General features: G+C 41.6%; 1 protein-coding gene across 11 annotated transcripts in view; it reads right to left on the bottom strand.

Moving 5' to 3' along the window:
• The window catches only part of Spir (spire type actin nucleation factor), a 270912-nt gene that overhangs the window by 26778 nt on the left and 222609 nt on the right, over nucleotides 1-21525 (bottom strand). For 9 of the 11 annotated variants that reach the window (XM_077426518.1, XM_077426524.1, XM_077426517.1 and 6 more), the window contains 2 exons: nucleotides 12325-12573; nucleotides 10611-10903 (listed from right to left, as the gene is read on the bottom strand). The exons of 1 other annotated variant lie outside the window; for it this stretch is intronic. In XM_077426518.1, the coding sequence (XP_077282644.1) occupies nucleotides 10611-10903; nucleotides 12325-12573 (542 nt within the window). Of the gene's footprint in view, nucleotides 1-10610; nucleotides 10920-12324; nucleotides 12574-21525 lie in introns of those variants that run through there. One more of the 11 variants, XM_077426528.1, reaches the window with a different exon arrangement.

The following is a 21525-nucleotide window of genomic DNA, read 5'->3' as shown; positions in this document are numbered from 1 at the left end:
TTTGTTGGCGATGTGGATTCACGCAGATCAACGTCTGGGTACATTAGTACTTTGGCAAACGGACCAATTACATGGTGTTCACAACGGCAAAAGTGCGTTGCACGTTCCACGACGGAAGCCGAATACGTGGCTGCTTCCAATGCGGCTCAAGAAGTCGTCTGGTTACGAGCATTGTTTCAGGAACTGACTGGACCGATGGAACAACCCACGAGGCTACTGATGGACAATCAAAGCGCTATCAGATTGGTCAAGAATGCGGAACATCATAAATTGACGAAACATATCGATGTCAAATTTCATTTTATTCGTGAGTGTGCTGATAACGGTATACTTGAAGCCATGTATGTATCTTCTCAAGATCAATTGGCTGACTTTTTAACCAAACCACTTCCACGAGATAAATTTAACAATAATTGCATTCGCTTATCTATTACTTCTTTTTCATAAAAATTAGCAAATCAAAAGTGGGAGTGTTACAAATATAAGTTTTATTTCCAATTTTTATATTATTTCGTTTATTGGTTTTGTATCTCGCACTCTTATATTCTAGTTAGTTAAGTTGAGTTAAAGTACACTCATGTACACTTTTCTAGTTACTTAAGTTGAGTTGAAGTGCACTTGCACATTATACACTTATGTACACTTTCCCCTATTGGAGGGCGCTGTAACACACCACTAGTCCCACGAGTCCCGACAAGACAAGATGTCAATATATCGCCGTTTAGCAATAAAGTAACGTTCGTGTGTTCAAATATAAAAGACAAGCTTCATTCCATTTCCCAGACCTTCAAAACAGTAAACCTTGTAACACAAGATATATAAATCCTTTTTCTTTTTAGCCATTATGTCCTTTTCATCCCAACATGCCTTTACTAAACTTCCGTCTTTTTTCTCTCTGCTTCTTTTCTCGTACGTTTCATGGCTTTTATACCCCAACCAATTTTTTATTTCTCTAATCCTAGTTCCTTTAATATTACATACCTTGGTGTGCAAAAATCTGGTCTAAACACCCATCTTACATATAATCCATCATGACTTTTTCCAATTCCTTTTTTTCATTCCACCTCCATATCTCTGCCCCATATTCCATTACACTTTTCACTAGGTACTTAAAAAGCGTCGATCTCCTATTAAAATCATCTTTGCATAATTTTTTTCCTAAATCCCAAACCCTATTTGCAGTGACCCTTCCTTTCCTATTCAGTTCTTTTATATGATCGGCATAATCACCTTTCCTATTAAACGTGAATTCCAGATATTTGAAATTTTCTACTTTCTTTTGAGAAAAAAATCAAATAAAGATGCATGCGCAGTGTTCAATAATTATAGTTTCTTTCTATAAAGATGAACATGTTTTGTTTTCTTAATTTAAAGCATTTCCGATCAGTACGCGTTAACATGGAATCAGACGAACGTGCTATATATTAAAAAGATTAAATCAATGAGCAATTTTTGATCTTTTAACTGGAGAAGATATTTAGCAGAAGAAATCAGCTTTAGCGGAATTTACCGCCGTTTGAAGATCATTTACGGTTAGTAAACTGTTGATCGGAATACGATAAAGGGCTAATTCGACCACGGTCTAACACACAGGTCTGGAAACTCGCTCAATTTTAAGTGGTGGATGTAGGTCGCTTGTAGAGTCCCTATATAAGAGTCTGGCCACTGAGTGGACTCACGCGTATTGACTCAATCAACCTTTGATTCGCCAACAAAATGGCGAAACCAATTAGAGTGCGACTACAGTTCCCTTTTCCTTCTTTTTCTTTAGGTTAAGGCTGGCGACTACAGCATGGTGGAAGTAATAAGGTGTGCTCGTATTGCGGACACATTTTCGTCTGTTCTGCGCATCGTAACAAAAATCGTCCATTTTGAACTCATACTAACAGATTCTTGTGTCGGTGTGTTTCCGTTTGAATCTCCTACCAAAATTAAAAAAACATGGCGGACTTCTGTCACGTTCTGTGATTGGATATTGCAAGGTGTGCTTATGCACACCTTATTACTTCCACCATGGACTACAGTCTCTGAGTGTCCTTGACTCTAGATGCTAGAGTCCCTGTATAAGATGCAAGACGCCATTTTATTACAAAATAGCCTCAGTGGCCAGACTCTTATATAGGGACTCTAGTCGCTTGCGGAAGATGCATTTAATTTCTAACATAGCCACTACTCGTCGCTATCGTCGATGTCCGCAGATGAACATAACCTGAAAACCGGAGATTGTTGTTTGAGATCGTCTTTTTCTTCTTCTTCTTTTTATGGCCTTCGAGCTGTACAGCTCCAAAGATGGCCAGGGCGAACCACTTGTCGTAGAAACCGCAGGCGGTTTGTCTAGTCAATATCGCGGGCCACGGACGGCGCAGCTTCAAAAAAGTAAACCGGACGGCGGCCACGGCGCGCGACGACACGCAAGTCCGGCACGAACTTAGCGTTATGCCCGTATCAGACTAAGGATTGGGATTGAGATTGGATTGAAATTTGATCAATCAGAGCAAAGTTTACTAAACCTGAGATCAGTTTTCTCTGTTCCGATTGATTAAATTTCAATCCAATCTCAATCCCAATTCGTAGTCTGATACGGACTTTACGGCCCCCGCTCCCTGCGCGGGAAGGAGGTTAAAGCGAGGAGCACACACTTCTGCACAACGCATAATGCGTAAGCATAAGAAAATTGGTCCATACACATGTGCATAAGAAAATAGACCAATCAGTTTTCTTATGCTTACGTATTATGCGTTGTGCAGAAGTGTGTGCTCCCCGCTTAAAGCTGAAGGTCCATAGACTTACAAACAGCAAGAAGGAAGCGAATGAAACGATGAGTAGGATTACATAAGAAAGGAAGAATGTCACTAGAGTAAGGAATAGATTCCTCCATATATCTAACTAAGCGCGAGGCTTTATCGGAGTACAGAGAGCAATTGAAAATGACGTGATTCACATCTTGTTTGAGATTGCCGCAAGGGCATACACCGGAATCTATTATATTTTTCCTATCTAGGCTGTGATTTAGGTTGTAGTGCCCACTGCGCAGTCTAATAATTAAGATTATTTCTTTACGCTTAAATGGTTTTTTATGAAACCAAGGACGGTCTTTACCTGTATGAAAATTGTTATAAAAATAGATGCCTTTGAAAAAACCGCAACAGCGTAAATACTTGCTAACCCGTTTACGAAAAGTTTCCCTAGCAACTGAATAGAAATCAGAGTGCGGAATTCTAAAATCAGGAACATAGCCTTTCCTCGAGGCGGTTTTAGCAGTTTTGTCTGCGATTTTGTTACCAGAAATACCCCGGTGGGCTGGGATCCAAATTAGACGAAGGTTGGTGCCTTTGGTCGAAAGTTGATATGCTTTCTCCTTAACCCAAGGGACAATGTAATTCTGAGGGGTCTGCCGCGTTTGAGCAAACGTTCTCCAACACGCTTTTAGAGTCTGAAAAGATTACAACCTTTTCGAAGTCTTGCTGCCAGATAATGATGAGCGCCTGGAGGATGGCCCAAGCCTCAACAGAGAAAATGGTGGTCTCGTAAGCAATGCGAATAGCCTTATATTGTATCCTTTGGAGTTTTTCAAAAATGGTCAGGTTACCAGACAATTGAAAGACTTGACAACCGTAATCTATATTGCTCCTAATGGTGCCTTTGTATAACATCATAAGATGTTGGGGATGGGCTCCCCACTAAACCCCGGCCAAAGCAGACATAATGTTGAGAGCTTTTCTGCATTTGGTTATGACATGAGTGAAATGCGCTTTGGAGTCGATGAATATGTCCAAAAATTTTACTACTTCACTATAGTTGATTGAATCACCGTTGATAACAATGTCAGGGATGAAGAGAGGCACGGTCCTTTTATGTGAGAATATTATTGCTTAAGACTTGGCCAATGAGAGCGAAAGTCCTTTGCTCGAGAGGAAGGCTGAGATTTTCTGTATTGACTCATTAATGGCTTGTATGGCCTTGTCGAGATTTTTATCGGTTGAGTAGATAACAATGTCATCGGCATACAATAATATTTTGCAGTTAGGGTTGATCAACCGAACGATGTCTCCGAGGTAGACGTTAAAGAGCGTCGGGCTCAGAATCGACCCCTGGGGTGTTCCCTTTCTTGCGTGAAAAGGACCGGACTTGACGCCGTCCTGGACGTAAAAGATTGTCCTATTCCCAATTAGGTTAAGAGTGAACTTGCGGAAGCGAGCTGGAACTCTTTTATTATAAAGATCCCGGATCAGTATATGAGGAAAAACATTGTCGAAAGCGCCGTCGATGTCCAGAAATGCAGCCGCCGTGTAAGCTCCTTTAAGGAAGCCCGCCTTGATGTCATTAGTTAAGGCTATGACACTATCCAAACATGATCTAGCGTTTCTGAATCCAAGCTGAGCATCAGAGAGCAGGTCATTGTGCTCGAGGTGCCACCTTAATCGATTATAGAGGCACTTTTCCAGAATTTTAAGGATGCAGGAAATGAGCGAGATTGGCCTTACTTCCCTGCCGCCAGGCTTAGGTATAAATATTAAGAGCAACGTGTACCAGTCTTCCGGAAAGGATCCACTGCACAGAAGGCCGTTGAAAACAGCACGAAACTTTTCCCAAAGGAAATCAGGGAATGATGCAAGAATATTATAGTCCAGTTGATCTAGACCAGGCGCTGACTTCTTTTTAGCAGATTTTAGAGCTGTATGAATTTCTTCACTTGTGATCGGGTCGTCCAGCCAGGCGGTGATTCGTTCTGCGTTGTCGGAATTCTCCTCAAGCATTTCCTCCAGCGAAGCATCCCTGGGCGAACATGAGGGCGGACATAGCTTTGCCATCGCAGCTTGAGTCAGTCTCTCCTCCAATCACAGTTGGGACGAGTAGCTTGGTTCTGATTTTTAAAAGACTTGACGAATCTTCATACTTGTTGGGTGGGGGTTTTGGCATTGAATGTGGCACAGAGGTCCTTCCATCCACGGGTTTTTTCCCGTTTAAGTGTGCGTCTTGCAACGGCGACAGAACGTTGATATTTCAACAGGTTTTCTAGTGAGTAATGCTTCTTGAAATTTTTGGCGGCGATTTTGCGGTCGTTAATTGCCGTTTCGCACGCGTCATTCCACCATGGACCCGGGAATTTCTTGCATTTAACTGAGAAGCTGAAGGAGAAATGTTCTTTTTTTGGAGAGCGGACGCAATGCAAGTCTTGATAATGGATATCAGTTGAGAGTATGCTTTCGGTGCATCGCTAACATCAACATCCTCCACACTCTGTTTTTCCTTATTCAGAAGCAAGGATAGATCTGCAAGTGAATCCTTATTAAATTTAAGTTTATGGGCAAATTTAAGTTTAGGGGTGATCGGACTGTTTATACAAATGATAATGGGAAGGTGGTCACTGCCTCCCAAATCTATTTTGCTTGTGATCGTAAATGCAAATGGCAGCCAGGTTGGCGGAAACGATCGACAGATCGATAACCGAGTTGATGTTACTAGAAAGGTTATAATAAGTGGGGGTTCCGTCGTTGAGAATAGCCAGGTTGTAATCAGCGATGGCGGTCGCAATAGTTTCGCCGATTGTGTCCGTTCTCTTATTTAGCCAGTCCGAGTGGTGGGCATTAAAGTCACCCATAAAGATGGCAAATTTGTACTGTTGGGCGTAATTGAAGAGGTTATTAAAAAAGGAAGCCGGGGTATCTTGTCCAGTATGTCGGTACACATACAAACAGTTCCCGATGGACAGTTCCTTAAGAAGGGCACAAGTGATCACAACTAATTCTACTAAGGGATCAGCGAGATCCGTCAAATCGCAAAGAGAATGTGCATAACAGTTTCTAAGGAAAGTGCAGACTCCTCTGGAGCCAGCCGCGTCCGCATCAAACCTAATCGCATGAAAACCCTTCAGATCAAAGGGTTTGCCAGTAATTAATAGAGATTTCTGAAAACAAATTATGTCGTATTTGTGGGCTATGGCCCTAATCTCGGGTAACTTATTACCCACGCCTCTGCATATTTATTGCAATATATTGGTAGGACCTGCAAGAGGCTGATTGGAAGTAATTTTATTGCCCGCGAAGATTATTGGTAGAACTCTCATCAATAGGGGGGGGGGGGGAGAAAGCAGAATCAGGGAAGGAGAAAGAGGACAAGCCGTAAGATCCTCCTGTAGGGAGATTCATAAAAAAAGAGACTGAGGTAAGTTAGCGCATAACTAAGTTCATTTATGATGTTAGATAGATGACAGAACATTTCCTGTTGGTTGTACAAAGGAGAGAGTGTTTTTGGGGAAGACGTGTCTGGGTTAGAAGTGTGAATGGTGTTATCGGAGGATATTTTGGGAGCAATAAGTTTATCTGGAACTGGAAATGAGTTAGGATCTTCTACATTGGATCTGCCGTTCGGAAAGAACAACTCGTTCCGGCGTATAAGAGGGAAAGAAAAGCTTGACCTGTTGCGGTTTTTGGAGTTACTAGGAAGATTGGGCGAGAAACTAATGCGTCGCGAGGAAAAGGAGGAACTTGATTGGGAAGTCGAGCTGCGGGGTTTTGATAGCGCACTAGAATAGGAGGCGGGACTGCTGCCGTCTTGGAGATTTTGCAGCGCTGAGAAACTGTTGTAAGAGGAGAAGGAGGGGGACGGGGGGGAGGAATATAAGAAGGAAAGGGAGGAGTTTGAGTTGCGTTTGGGAGAAGGAAGGCTAGGAAAGTTGACAAAATCAAATCTTGAATCTGAACTGTTATCGGAAAATTTGGAAGCATCGTTAATCTTTTTTTTGCTTCAAAAAGAGGCAAGTTTTTAGCGGCGGCAAGAGCATATGCCTTTTTAAGTTAGACAATTATGGGGCATTTTAATGATTTGGCAGGTGAAGCCCGCCGCAATTTATGCATTTATTTTGTGCAGGTTTATCGAGACATTCTATGTCGGAATCGTGTTTATCTTTTCCACAAAAGATGCATCTAGGCTTGCTTTTGCAGGACTTACCAATATGACTTGCCCGGTAGCAGGTGAAGCAAATTTTTACCTTGGGAACAAATGGAAAGACCGAATGTCTTACCTTAAATATAGTGACCGATCCCGGGAGGATATAACCGGCAAACTTGACGCAGACCGTGCGCGAGGGTTCATATTTAAAAGAATTGCCGTCTTTGACACGGCGGTTAAGTCTATGAGCTTTAATAACTTTAGAATTAGATTCAATTTTGCCGAGCAAATCCTCGATTGAGATTGATTGGAGGATATCCCTTATAATACCGGTTTGGACGTTTCTATATGAGGGGATAAACGCTTTGAGGTTATATTTGACCAACGATTGATCGTCGATGAGCCTATTGGCAGCCGCGGCATTCGTGAAGATGCCTGAACGTGGCCTTTACTGACTTTCTTAATCCCTAATAATCCGGTTTTGGCAATTTGCATCACGATGCGACCGATTAAGAGAGAATGCGTATTCATAGACTTGGGGGTATCGGATTCCAAATCCGGATCGTTATCAATTGCGCGTGTGAACGATATATGGTTTTGGGTCGGTTGACGCGTAGTGAGAGTTAATTACCTTACGAGCCGCCGTGAGCAAGGCCGAACTCGAATTCGATTTATTGTTTGAAGCACTGTTTTCGCTGTTACCTTTTGATGAGGATCTGCTATTCTTACTTGCACGGGTGTCGCGTTTGCCGCTTCTTTTTACATCGGCGGAAGAATCATTCGGCATTTGACCGGAAGTGGACTGCGCAGTAGACACAGAGGTTATGCTATCGTCACAATCTCGGGCAGTTAGATTCATATATGACGAAATCGTCGGTGGGACGAGGTCTAAACTATTGGATGAATCCGAGAGCGAGATATCGACATCCATGCCGTCGGTTATTATTACGGAACTATTGTCGCTTCGAGACATTCTCATGGATAGGGAGGGGGACAGAGGCATTAATGGCGGCATGCGAACGCGAGCGCGAACCCGAGCGCGATCTCGATCGCGAGCGCAACGAACCCGACCCAGAACGCGAGCGAGTACGCGAAGTTGGATGATTGCGAGAACGGTGATAATCATGATTGGATGAATCACAATCGTAAGGCGAGGAAGTACGGGGAGGCAGCAACGGATTCCCTCCCCCCTCATTAACGCAAGAGGCCGTGGCCTCTTGCATGTTGTTATCGTGCACAATAATTTTATTTCTTAGATTCACGCGCGTAAGACTAATAGAGAGTGCTGACGAATATTCGTCAGCAGCGCACGATAAGGGACGGCGAGAAATCGACCGTCACACGCGGGAGGCACTCACACCGCCATAAAAGACTCACTACGACGAAATTACAGCCAAGCTGAGAAACCGCACACGTCCGTTCACGACCGTGGCCAGCGCGCGAATCCTGTTTGAGATCGTGAGTGGGACAGAGACAGACAGATGTTCCTCCCGGCCTCCGACGCGGCGTCTCTTGTGACCGCGCGAACATCGACAGCAATGACTCTAGTGGCTACTACAATCAGTCATATGTCGTAGTCGGAAAGCAGCCAATGGTCCAATAAGAGAATTTCCTTTTTGAAAACGAATTTTCCTCATTGGACCATCGGTTACGTTCCGACATACGACTGATCGTAGAACCGGCCTAAGGTCCAGTCTACAATGGGTGTTGTAAGTCGTAAGTCGTAAGAATTGGCCAATCACAGTTCATTATTCTTCAACCGCAAGGAGAATAATGGACTGTGATTGGTCAATTCTTACAACTCACGACTTACAATAACACCCATTGTAGACCAACCCTGAGCGACCTAGAGACCTTATAATCAGAGTCTGGCCATAAGGGGATTTTCTCAAAATCTTGCGAGAAAAGGATATAAGAGAGAAAGAGAAAGCGATATACATTCATAGAAATCCTTAACCAGAGATCGGACAATGTGCCGTCGTGGGGTCAAATCGGATATGACGTTTTTGATGATGGTTTATTTTGACTGTTAAATAAATATTAGAGCTCGGGAAAAGAACCGGACCCGCCTGCTTGCCCGTTACCCATTGTATATGGATTTGGACCGGTTCCGCAGGTATCCGGATAATTCGGGTACCCGTATCGTACGCATTGTATGGGTATCTAACCTAACTCGAATTATCTCTGTGTACCCGTGGAATCTGTTCAGATCTGTGGACAACAGGTAATAACGGGCGAGCGGATGGATTTCTGGATACCCTGGTATTCCGAGCTCTAGTTTTGACGAACACTTATGGCTAGGTCGACTAGGATTTTTTGGTTAGCTTTATATATCTCTCACACTTCCGGTTTGACCCCAAACGACGGAGCCAATCAGAGATCGTTAACGGTTTATCTGATCTCTGGTTAAGGATTTCTATACATTCATATCGCTTTCTTTTTTTCTCTTATATCTTGTTCTCTATTTGTTCTCCTGCTTTTGACGAGAAATGGCGGACCAATTAAAAATCTGTTACCGTACGACTAGACTCTGATTATAAGGTCTCTAAAGCGATCTATCTTCGTATACTTAGCAGACAAAATTCATATTTCTTATTTTTTATTATTGCAATTGTTTGAGAATTGTTTGGGCAAATTTAGGAGTATATCATAGTTTAGGAAACAATAGTTTATTTATAATTAATAAAAGTTAATTGAGCGTATAGTTAGCAAACGTAATTTTAAAAACATTTTTTCTTTTTGATCAACATGAAATTATTTGGGAAACACGTCTGTTTTTAAATCCCGTTTGGGAAATCTGTATAATATTACCTTTTTTAAAAAAGGTAAAAAAATGCGCCAAGTACACGTGCAATGTATGTTGTAAATCTAAAAATCCAACCTATGTATAGTGGTAGTTTTATTTCTTTTTAACAAAATTATTATATCACAAAATTGGCGTTACCTAACTTAACCCAAAAAAGTAATGTATTTTTTTTTAAATATATAAAATTTTTAAATTGCGCCGATTACATATGTATTATCTCAAAAAAATAACTTTTGTACTTTTAAAAAATTAAACCCAAGTGGTATGTATCCTTATATTCTATGTAAGGATTTTTCTATTTTAACTCAAATAGTAGCTTTAATTCTCCTTAAGAGAATAATATCATCAAATTGTGTTACCTTACTCAACCCAAGTTATTATTTCTTTTAAATAAATGTTAAATTTTGTATTCATTTTTACATATCACTTAGGTTGAGTAAGGTAACACAATTTGATGATATGATTCTCTTAAGGAGAATCAAAGTTACTACTTGGGTTGGAATAAAAAGATCTTTACATGGGAATACAAGGGTACGTACCACTTGAGTTTAATTTTTCAAAAGTGTAAAGTTATATTTTGAGGTAATACATATACACTAAACAACAAAATTATCGCAACAAAAATTTTCGTCAAAAATTTGCACAATTTCAAATAAGCACAACTCCGTGAAAAATTGTCATATTTGAAAGTTTTTTTTTTTTTTTTTTAAGGGTGAAGTCTGTACTTTAAGGAACCATTGTTCGATTTTGAATTTAGCTTCCCCCCCCTTCCCGGATACTGACAGTATCAAAAATCTAAACATACGCGACGTAAACTATAGATTTTCAATGCCGTCAGTACATTGTTCTTCTTAATTCATAAAATTCAAGTGTTTCGTAGTAGTTGTTATCATATAAATGTTGTTATCCTGACCTCTTCTCTAGTCCTTGAACTTCCATTTCTCGACGCGTATGAGAAGGTGGTGTCGACATAGGTGTCAGTGCGGAGACAGGTGTCATTGTCGGCGTTGAGGCAGACGTGCCGTTGCGCAACGCAGAATCTTTTCGTCTGGACGCGGGGGAAGCCGGTGCCGAGCCGACCGCTCCTGAGTTTCTTAGCCAGGAATTCTTGCTACTACTGTTCTCAGCTTCTGTAGGCGAAAGTAATAATCCAGGAGAGAGTAACACGACTGGCACTCGAGCAAACTGTTCCGTTGGTATTCGCATCTGAAAAATGTCGTTACTAAGTTATATTAATATTCAGATCAATTCAAACATCAAGAAAAAAACTCAATATAATAGCCTGAAATTAATTAAGTCTAATTCAGCCAGTTTAAATCGTATAGTGCAAGATAAAAATTTACAATATGATATTACTTTTTATAAATCTAATATGCAATAATTCGCCAAAGCCAAAAGCCTCAAAAAATCAAATTAATAGTTAAAATTTAATTAATGTGACTTTTAATTATTAATTAAAATACAATTTATCTTCGAAAATATAAATGTTTTAATGCATTTTTGTTTTTCGTCAATTTATAGATACTTCATATAATTGTAGCTATAGCTCAAATTACACATTTATAAAACAAAAGTCGTTTTTGTTCGACCCAACTGGCCAAATAATTAATATATTTAAAATTCACAACGTTTCAACCGCAATTTCGGTCCTCCTCAAGTGATTCATCAAGCTATGCATCCTCAAAAACCGCGTACAAAATATCGATTACGTCGCTGACATCGTGCCCTAACCACATCATGCACACGTAAAACTAAAAAAGTGAAATAAACTCACAACAGTCAAAAAGATAAAAACGCTCAGAAATCATAATATATAAAAAGTAAGAATAAAATTAAATTGTTAAGTTATAAATAATGTACAAAATAAAATAAAAGGCTTACATATTCGGTGCGTCAAAACGGAAAATGAGAACGATAGCGCAGAACGAAGAAACGTCGCAAGCCATAACTGCGAACACATCAAAAGACATTCAAAAAGACACAGAAAGTCTGCCCGCGAATTACAACCGTGTGATTGGCGTCACCTAATTTACATTTTTGTTCTGCTCGTTTCCACCTGTGAATACATCTATTTATTTGTTATGTATCGATCATTTAGTATGACTTCGTCTGTCACGCTGTACTGATGTGTTCGCAGTTATGGCTTGTGACGTTTCTTCGTTCTGCGCTACCGTTCTCATTTTCCGTTTTGACGCACCGAATATGTAAGCCTTTTATTTTACTTTGTCCATTATTTATAACTTAACAATTCAATTTTATTCTTACTTTTTATATTATGACGTCTGAGCGTTTTTATCTTTTTGACTTTCGTGAGTTTATTTCACTTTTTTAGCTTTACGTGTGCATGGGTTAGGGCACGATGTCAGCGACGTAATCGATATTTTGTACGCGGTTTTTGAGGATGCATAGCTTGATGAATCACTTGAGAAGGACCGAAATTGCGGTTGAAACGTTGTGAATTTTAAATATATTAATTATTTGGCCAGTTGGGTCAAACAAAAACGACTTTTGTTTTGTATTTATTTACTGGCAAAGGAAACTTCTATTTTGTTTTTACACATTTATATGTTAATTGTTCCAATTGTAATCGAAATTTATATTAATGTATGCAAAAATCGTATACTAACTTTCGAATAACATTTAACGCAGACGGTCCTCTTGCATAAGCGACAACGTTGTCCCCAAGGACCTAATAAACCGAAGCGTGTTTTCAGACAGAGAAAACAAACGCGTCTTTTCTCTACATCTTCTTTTACGCGCCCTTCCACGGGAAGAGACTCCAACTCAGCTTTTGTAAGCACGCTACGAATATGCACAATCTCGTCCAACGTTAATGACAGCCTTTCGTCCAATAACATGTCTCCTAACGTCGCTTTCTGTGAAATGTGATTAAATTTGAATGTATTTATTTATGATTACGTCTTTTGTGTTTCCATCTCATATATTGTACGTTTAAATCGCAAAGATGTAACTTTTAGCTCCTAACTATAATATTCTTATATTAACCCTCGGTTGTCACTCGGGGTCAAAACGACCCCAGACTTATATATATATATATATATATATATATATATATATATATTGAAGTAACATATCTCTTAAGAGTACTATGCAAAATTTTAAGCAAAAGACATTGAAAAATGAAAGTTGTGATTTTTTTTCCGAACACTTACATTTTTTTAAGGATTCTTTTTAACATAATGCCATTCAAAAAGTTCATTTTTTATAATGAGTGTTGGATATTATCTTGGATGTGCGCAGGTGTCGAGAAATTGGAATTAGCCGAATGATAATTTTTTAATCTAATATAATAGGAATCAGTATTACAATATCACGCTCGCATGTCTTCTCACGAACGCTACCAAAAGACGAGTGCAATGCGGGAGTTTTTGGCGCGCCCTAAAAAGAATACCAACCGAAAAATACTACTACGAGACGTGCGTGTATGGTTGTGAGCGCCGCTGCGCCCAAACTAATCTTAATTGTATATAATCACTAGAAACGCGCGCTTATTTAAACACGAAAACTAAAATCTATAGAAACTTAACAATGAGAATACATTCTACAAATGTTTAAACTTAATTCTAGAATTTTTTGCGATCCACTTAAATTAGGTTAGTTTTTCAACAGCAGCTGCTTGAAAATTGGTTGGGGTATGTAAAATTGACCCCGTGTGACAAACGTGTTTAAAAAAAGAGATGTGACAACCGAGGATTAATGTATTATTTTTCTATATTCTTCGCTGCTTTAACTATCTTTTAAAAAACCCCGCCATAATCATATTTTGGGTTTCGGTGAAATTAGCTGAAACTTTGGAAATAAATAGTTTATGTAATGCTGATCAAAAGTCACATGGGCAATATTCATAAAAATCAACCGTTTTAGATGCTATCATTGCTGAAAAATCAAAATAAGGTGTTATTTTAATTATACTATTGTGGGATAGTGGATTTTGGTGAAATTGGATGAAACTTTGGAAAAGATAATTAATGTGATGCTGATCAAAAGTCATCATAAGCATGATCCCCAAAAATTGACCTCCATGAGCCATTGCCCTTAATAACTATAGTACAACAGCAACATCACCAGGCCTATTGTGCAACTAAAAGTACTTCAGTAAGCGCATGTGTGTGCATGTGTGAATGTGTGTGTGTGTGTGTGTGTGCGGTGCGTGTGCGTGTGCGTGTGTCTGATATATACAATGTAAATACTATAATACAATGTAAATAAAAATATATTATGTATATTTTGTGTTTTGTCTGTGTGCGTGTGAGTGTATTCGCGTGACTGTGCGTGCGCGTATAAACGTGCGTATTTTGCCGTCGGCATTGGCGTTATCCAATGTGCACCGCGGAAAGGTTGCGCGATCGGACTTTGCACATCAGTGGCCCTTAAAAGAGCCGATTTTTACATGTATGTTTGCATTCGCATGTATACGCGTATAGTGCGTGCGTGCGTGCGTGCGTGCTCGCGTATCTGTATCAAGAGACACGGTAGTGTCTCGTGCCAAATATACGCGAAGCGAGACCGCACTCTTTTACGCGACGCGACGAGTTGCAAGTACTCGAGATGTTGAGATCTCAATAACGAGTAAACGGATCAAGTTCTAAGTAAGCTTGGTCGAGAGCTTGGGGTCGATTTATAAATAAAAGTGTTTTTATTTTTTCCTTACGTGCCCTACGAGCGGAGATATTGCGACGCAGAGTCCAACTGTGAAATTATTTATTAAGATACGTCGTTAATAAGAGATACGTCGTCGTCTTTCAACTACTTTCACGGATTCAATAGACGATCACAACGACATAGTGAAGATTGGACGTATGTATAGGAAAAAGTGGAACAATAAAGAAAAGAAACTTGTAGAAGAAGATACAGGAAACCTGATTATAACTTTTAATGGAGATACGGTCCGTCAAAAGTTGGACTTATTCGGGCAAAGAACGTCAATAAAAATGAAACCTTTTATCTCATCAGTGAAACAATGTTTCAAGTGTTTCAGATTTGGCCACATTAAGGCGGCATGCAAGAGCAAAGAAAGATGCATCATATGCGGAGAATTGGCACACGGAAATTGCACACCCTGCAAACCCCATGAGCGTCGAGTTGGGCGCCTTAACTCTGTGTTTGGTTCATCCCACAGCGCCAGTTCTGCTTACCAAAAATGGCCCACTTGGCACTCTGATCCGTCAAAAAAATGCTCGTGGTTTCATAATTCAAGAAAGCCAGAGATCTCACCTATTTAAAGTTTGAGAATAGGTTGAGGTCGTTTCGACCCCAAGGCCTCTAATCATTCGCTTTACCATATGAGACGTGTTACACACCCTATTTTATATTACAAAGTGTGTGGAAAGTGGCCCATTGCGCGCGCGTCCTCTGTGCGACGGATGGCCGATTCCACACACAAAAGATTTTCCGCTCGAAACGGTGCGGTAATGTTCTCTGCGAGACTGTGCGAGAATGAGAACATTACAGCATTGTTCGAGCGGAGGATTTCTCGGTGTAGAATTGGCTATTTGTCGCACAGATGGCGCGCGCGTAACGGGCCACTTTCCACGCAGTGTTATATAATAAACTTATTGAACACAACTTCTCGTGTTATTAAAATAAAATATTTATTACATTTATTGAAATTGCTGTATTTAAATAAACCTATCTTATATCCACAATATTTTTAAAACTTCAGAAAATTATTTACTTTTTCCTCATACATCTATTATATTGTTCAATTCATGTTTCTTTTACATTTATTTTAATATTTTTTTATATATAATTTTAACATTTTTTACTTAAAATTAATTATTACATGAAATAAAATTGCATTATATACAGAACAAAAAAATTACTTAATTCTCATTTTAAAAACTGCGTCTTAATTCTATTGGCCAATAAACCAATATGTCTCCAGCTTGGCACAATGCACTCATTGGTTATTCAAAAACTGCGCAAAAGCATACCTTGTTTCCTTTCTACTATGCGTTAAACTAAGGGGCCTATTCTATAAACGTTAACGATGTCATTATATGTGTTTTGCGCAGATATAATATACTATAGAAAAGCAGCGCAAAGCACGTAACGATATCGTTAATGTTTACAGAATAGGCCCGTTAGTTTAACGTTAGTTGCAATACAGATACGCGAGCACGCACGCACGCACGCACTCACACGCAACACACGTAACACACACGCGCACACACGCGCACACACACGCACGCACGCACGCACGCACGCACGCACGCACGCACGCACGCACACACACGCGCGCGCTTACTAGAGTACTTTTAGTTGCACAATAGGCCTAATGATGTTGTTGTTGAAACACTATAGTTATTAAGGGCAACTGCTCATGGAGGCCAAAAGGTTGATTTTTGGGGATCATGCTTATGATGACTTTTGATCAGCATCACATAAATTATATATTTCTAAAGTTTCATCCAATTTCACCGAAATCCACTATCCCACAATAGTATTAAAATAATACCTTATTTTGACCTTTTAACAATGATAGCATCTAAACGGTTGATTTTTATGAATATTGCCCTTGTGACTTTTGATCAGCATCACATAAACTATTTATTTCCAAAGTTTCAGCTAATTTCACCGAAACCCAAAATACGTATGAATCGTATGATTAGGTATGGCGGGGTCTTTTAGGTACATATTTTCCATTACTTTCTATATTATGTGACGTGGCCCCATGTGCCCGTCACATGAGTCTATGGCGGAGATGCCACTCCGAGTTCGGACCACACGGTGTAGTGGACATTTATATTGCGCGGGTATTGCTGGTCGTGTAGTTGTTGATTTCAGGAGGGAGCAGCCGTACGGCCCCAGTTTCGGCAGGCTGGCGTCACCCGACGGGGTGGTGACGCACCACCGAAATAGGCGCCGAGGATCGACGTCGCGCCAGGATCCTCACTGTTGGTTGGGTCGATTGCGAGCGAGCGAGGACGTCCTGCGAGGAACACTTAGGCGGACCGTGGGCGAGGACGGAGGCCCTGCGAGCCCGATTCTGAGAGAAGGATCGAGGCAATGGACGTGTGAACGGCCAGCAATCCCGAACAACGAGGTAACGGGGAGTAGCGAGGGCGGAGGGTCGCGTACCATAACGTAGTATTTAGAGATACGCGTAGGGTCGCATATAAAGATCCACGCGTAATTGTCGTGAATCTCTCGGGATTATCGTAAGGTAGTGTTAAGAGATACGCGTAGGATTGCATTAAGATCCACGCGTAATTGTTGTGAATCCTTGTCTGACGTACCCTGCCTGTCGCTACCCCGTAGATAGAGTGTGGTGTCGCGTATTCTAATTCTTTTGCGTGTGAGATTTCATAGTATTCCGTAGCGGCCCAACAGTCACTATTGTAACTTGTGTATTATATTTGAGTGTCCTCCGGCATGTTAACTACTGCGCCCGGTGCTTCCCGCGTGAGGCGTCAGGATCACGTGTCGGATGCGTGCGTTTAGCGTGGAGCCCGTATACGCGGTGTTTCCTTCGTAATGAAGAGTTATAATTTGCGAGTCATATTAAGCGTTCATGTTTTGCAAATAATATTTTAGAGTTTCACGCGCTCGTGCGCGCCGTGTATGTTGCGAGTAATATTATTCTGCGAGTCTTACAAGGGAAGTGTCGGAAGTGTCCCTACCCGATTTGGATGCGCTTTGGATGTTGTTGAGCATCAAAAAATATTAGACACGTATTTTTTTTGCAGCGTATATCGACGTTTAGAGGTTGAAACAACCCCTTAAAAATAACGACCGATTTGGATGCGCTTTGGATATGTTGTAGAGCATCAAAAAAATTAGACACGTGTTTTTTTTAGCTGCATATTTCGACGTTTAGGGGTTAAAACAACCCCTTGAAAATAACGGATTTTATAGTTTTTAGCAAATATCTTCGAAAATATAAGGCTTAACGACAAAACATTAGTACGAAATGTTTATGGCTTTTTGTGCTCTTTACAATGGCGTAATAAGATTTTTTTTAACACCGGTAGTTTTGCGACGCAACGAAAACGCGTACGCACGTCGCGCATTTTTCGCTAATATCTCAAAAATGGACTCTCGAATCGAGGCTAACGCGTACGCGCGTCGCGCATTTTTTGCTAATATCTCGAAAATGGACTCTCGAATCGAGACAAAACTACCGGTGTTTAAAAAAATTCTATCCCTGGTCCATTTGGTCGTACAGACTTGAATAAAAAACGAAATTGTGCGGAATTTTGTAAGCTACGATTTTCATATCTACATAAATTTCCGTAAAGTTTATATTTTCCGAGTTATTTGCGAAAAACTGTTTTTTTTTTTTTTTTTTTTACCCTCCCCTGCCCGCAACGTAGCGTCTACACATGGGAACTTTTAATATGTTAAATAGTACTCTAAAACAAGCCTGTTTACAAAGTTTCAGCCCACTCAGTATCATTTCCTCCAAATCGACAAATTTCGAGTCATTTTACTGGGCTAAATCACGCAATAGGGTGGTAAAACAAACTTTTTTTTACGGAATTTTAATCTATGTATATGACTTTATGATACTAATTTTTTCCTCAATTATTTAACGAGTTATGACTTGTTAAATAATCAGATCCGCGAAGCTCTATTCAAACGCTCTGAAATGAACCGAAGCGGTTCGTGACACCACGATGTGAGAGCCGAACGTAGCCGAACCTCGCTATTGCAATCAGCATAGCTACTACAGTTCTAATTTAGCAGTTTCGATATAAATGCAATGATCCTGGTTGTTTGTCTTGGTCGAGATTTTCAGGAAGCAAAGAAAATGAGACACAATGTTTTGGAAAATACAACATTCATATAACCTTGAAAAAACCTCGAACACCTCCGTTGTTCCAAACAGATGGTTCGCATAAAAAGACTAAAAAGACTGTTCAGTCTTCATCCAATGTTAATGACACAGCATACCCTTTCTCTCGAACCCGATGCTCAGGGGCTCAATTTTTTTATTTATTCGCAAAAAAAATGTATGCGCAAATGTTGTTCTTACAGAAAAGTTGCAAATCGATCGGCTATCACATAGCTTTTAACCAATCAACTTGCAACGTTTCTGTAAAAGCAAAATTTTCGTACACGTTTCTCTCGCAAATAAATTCAAGAATCGGGCCCCTGGGCAAACTCTAGCCTTAATCGTGCAGATTTGTCCGTCTCTTTAGAGACATACATAACCTATCACCTGATCCCCATAAATCCATATCATAAACATATCAACTCGTGGCAGATTACGTGTATCGGCTTTTACAAAGCCGGATTCAAGTTTATTTGCCACTTTTATGCTGATAATTATTCAAGAATCGGTTGTTGATATGTCATAAAAAGCGCGTCTGGACAGACTGTCACATTATGACGTCACACCAATAATGTGGCGTTTCAGATCACGTGACTTAAATTTTAAATTTTTATTGAACTTTGTATAAACAATCGTCTGAGGGCCCGCTGGAGATTCGGGCCTCCCGCCCGTTGCCACGAGACGTTGGCACTACCGATGCGCCACAGCCAATAATCCGGCCGGAGCGTGGGTCAATATCAACGGTTCCGCACGTACATCGAAAGGACGGAATCGAGCTGGCGTGCGGGGGAGATTAGATTAAGCAAGCGTCGCAGAAAGAGAGACACGCGGTTGTTAGCGTTCCGCGGATTAGCCAAGAGACGAGTACGATTAAATATACAGTTATTATTCCTATAGCAAAAATTTATTTTTTCATTCCCGTAGCAAATAGAATTAACCTACATTTGGAGCTCATTTTACAGAAAACAGCATAATTTTTTTGGCAATAATTATTATTTATATCATAGTTAATAAAAATGACCATTTTTTTAGAAATTCACTTTATATAACCCGGAGTTTCCCCGTAGCCCTCGGCGGAGAAGCAAGGTGGAAATTATAAGAGGAAAAATAGGGTGTTGAAAAAGGGTGCTGTGGGTGAAAGGGAAGGTAGAGGAAAAAAGGAAGGTGTGAAGGAAGTTGAAAGGAAACGGAGTAAGAGGAGGCGAGGTGCAAAGCGGAGTAAGTGTAGGCGAGTGAAAGTGAGACGGTGCGCCAGGAATTGGCAGGAGAAGAGGAGGCCTGAAAGAGAGGTTAGGATGACGGTGGGATTTCAGAAGGAGGCTGCGGAGAGGTAGGGAGGGGGAGCAGGATTCAAAACAGGTAAAGACGGGGGAGAAAGGAGAGGAAAAGAAAGCGAGAGTGCTTACCTGACAGGCGTAGCGGCATGGAGGCGCTGAAGTGGCCGAGGAGGAGATTGAGCACGACGGGTTGAGAGAAGAAGACGGGAAGCCGGTTAGTCGGTAAGGTGGAGAAATGAGGCATCGACGGTGAGAGTTCGACCGGGGATCGAGCGAGTCAATAAAGAGGAGAGGCGAAGAGCAGTTGAGTCAATAGAAAGATCGATAGAGCGGACCGATAGAAGGATACGAGTGTGGCGTGAGAGTCAGGGCATGCCGCATGGCGTATGGCAGGGCTGTGTGAGCCACACGTGTGAGTACACGGTTTCCAAATTGCAAAGCAGGAGAAGGGAAGCACAAGAAAGAGTGAATGTAAGTAGGAGAGAAGAAGGAGAAAGAGGAGTGGAGTGAACACGGTAGAGGCGGAAGGGGCTAAAGTGGAAGGTCGGGCGGTGTGAGCTAAAAAGAGAATGTTTCATAGATATAAAAGAGAGAGGGAAGGAAGGGGAGGAAAGAAGGTGGAGAGACTGAGGAGCAGGGCGCAGGTGGAAGCATGGAGGAAGAAAGGAAGAGAAGGGGAAGGAGCAGGAAAAAAGCAAAGGCGGGATTTGCGAGGGTGGGAGGGTAACAGATTGTAAAGGTCGTTTATGGCCAGGTCGGGTAAAAGGGCAATGAGAAGTTTCTTGTAAGAGGTTTGGGACCGTTCCCCAAAATAAAAAACGCCTTTTAAACCCCAAGGAGACACAATAAACGCATACATACTGTTGCGCCCGTGCCGAGACGCCCGGTAGAGGCCCGAAAAGCAGTCGCGAAGCGCTGCGTGACGTCGAGCCTTGACGATCAGTTGTTGCGTTTGTTTGTTTACTTCTGCCGTCTGTCAGATTCTCCGCCGGGCCTTCGAACCGTTCAGACGTGTTCATGAGCCATTGTTCTATTACATTACTGCATTAAACGAGTTCTTTTCTATTTGTGTGAGTTTATTCCCGGTAACGGGATTGCGCGCCGCGTTCGCGAGTGAGTGCGTGAAGGTGTGTGCTGCAAACGCGCGGTCGAGCGCAACATTTTGGGGGCTCGTCCGGGATCGAACGGATCGTTCGGACGAGCGAGGACTAGACGAGCGACGAGCGACGAGCTACGATTTCCTCATGGCTGCAAGGAAACGACTCCGAGTAGCGACTCCACAGTCGGATGCTGCGGAGATGACGTCGGAGGTGGTGACCCTCCAGGCGGTGATTCGGGAGGTCCGGCTCCTGCGCGAGGAACAGGCGCGGAGAGAGAGGGAGTACGCCGAGACGTTCCGCCGGCAGGAAGAGGAGCTCCGTCTTCTCCGAGGGATGAACTCCGGCGCACAGCTAAGTCATTCTAATAATAGAGTATCTGGGGACTCGGGGACGCGAGTCGCGAGCGGCGCGGGGGCGCAAGTCATACGCGGAAGTATCGCGATCTCGAACGGCGCGAAAGCGCGAGACGCGCACGCGAGTGAGGGGGACGCGATCCCGAGCGGCGCGGGGACGCGAATACACGCGAGTGATAGTGTCGCGATCGCGAGTGCCGACCTGGGGTATAAACTGAAACCCGACACGTACGACGGAACGACCCCGTTACAGGAATATTTCTCGCAATTGAGTTTGATCGCGCGTGCGAACCATTGGGAT

The sequence above is a fragment of the Temnothorax americanus genome, unplaced genomic scaffold (genome assembly GCF_048541705.1).
Source record: "Temnothorax americanus isolate GAGA-0224 unplaced genomic scaffold, ASM4854170v1 Scaffold114, whole genome shotgun sequence".
Classification (NCBI taxonomy): Eukaryota; Metazoa; Arthropoda; class Insecta; order Hymenoptera; family Formicidae; genus Temnothorax; species Temnothorax americanus.
This window is presented reverse-complemented; position numbering and strand designations above follow the sequence as displayed.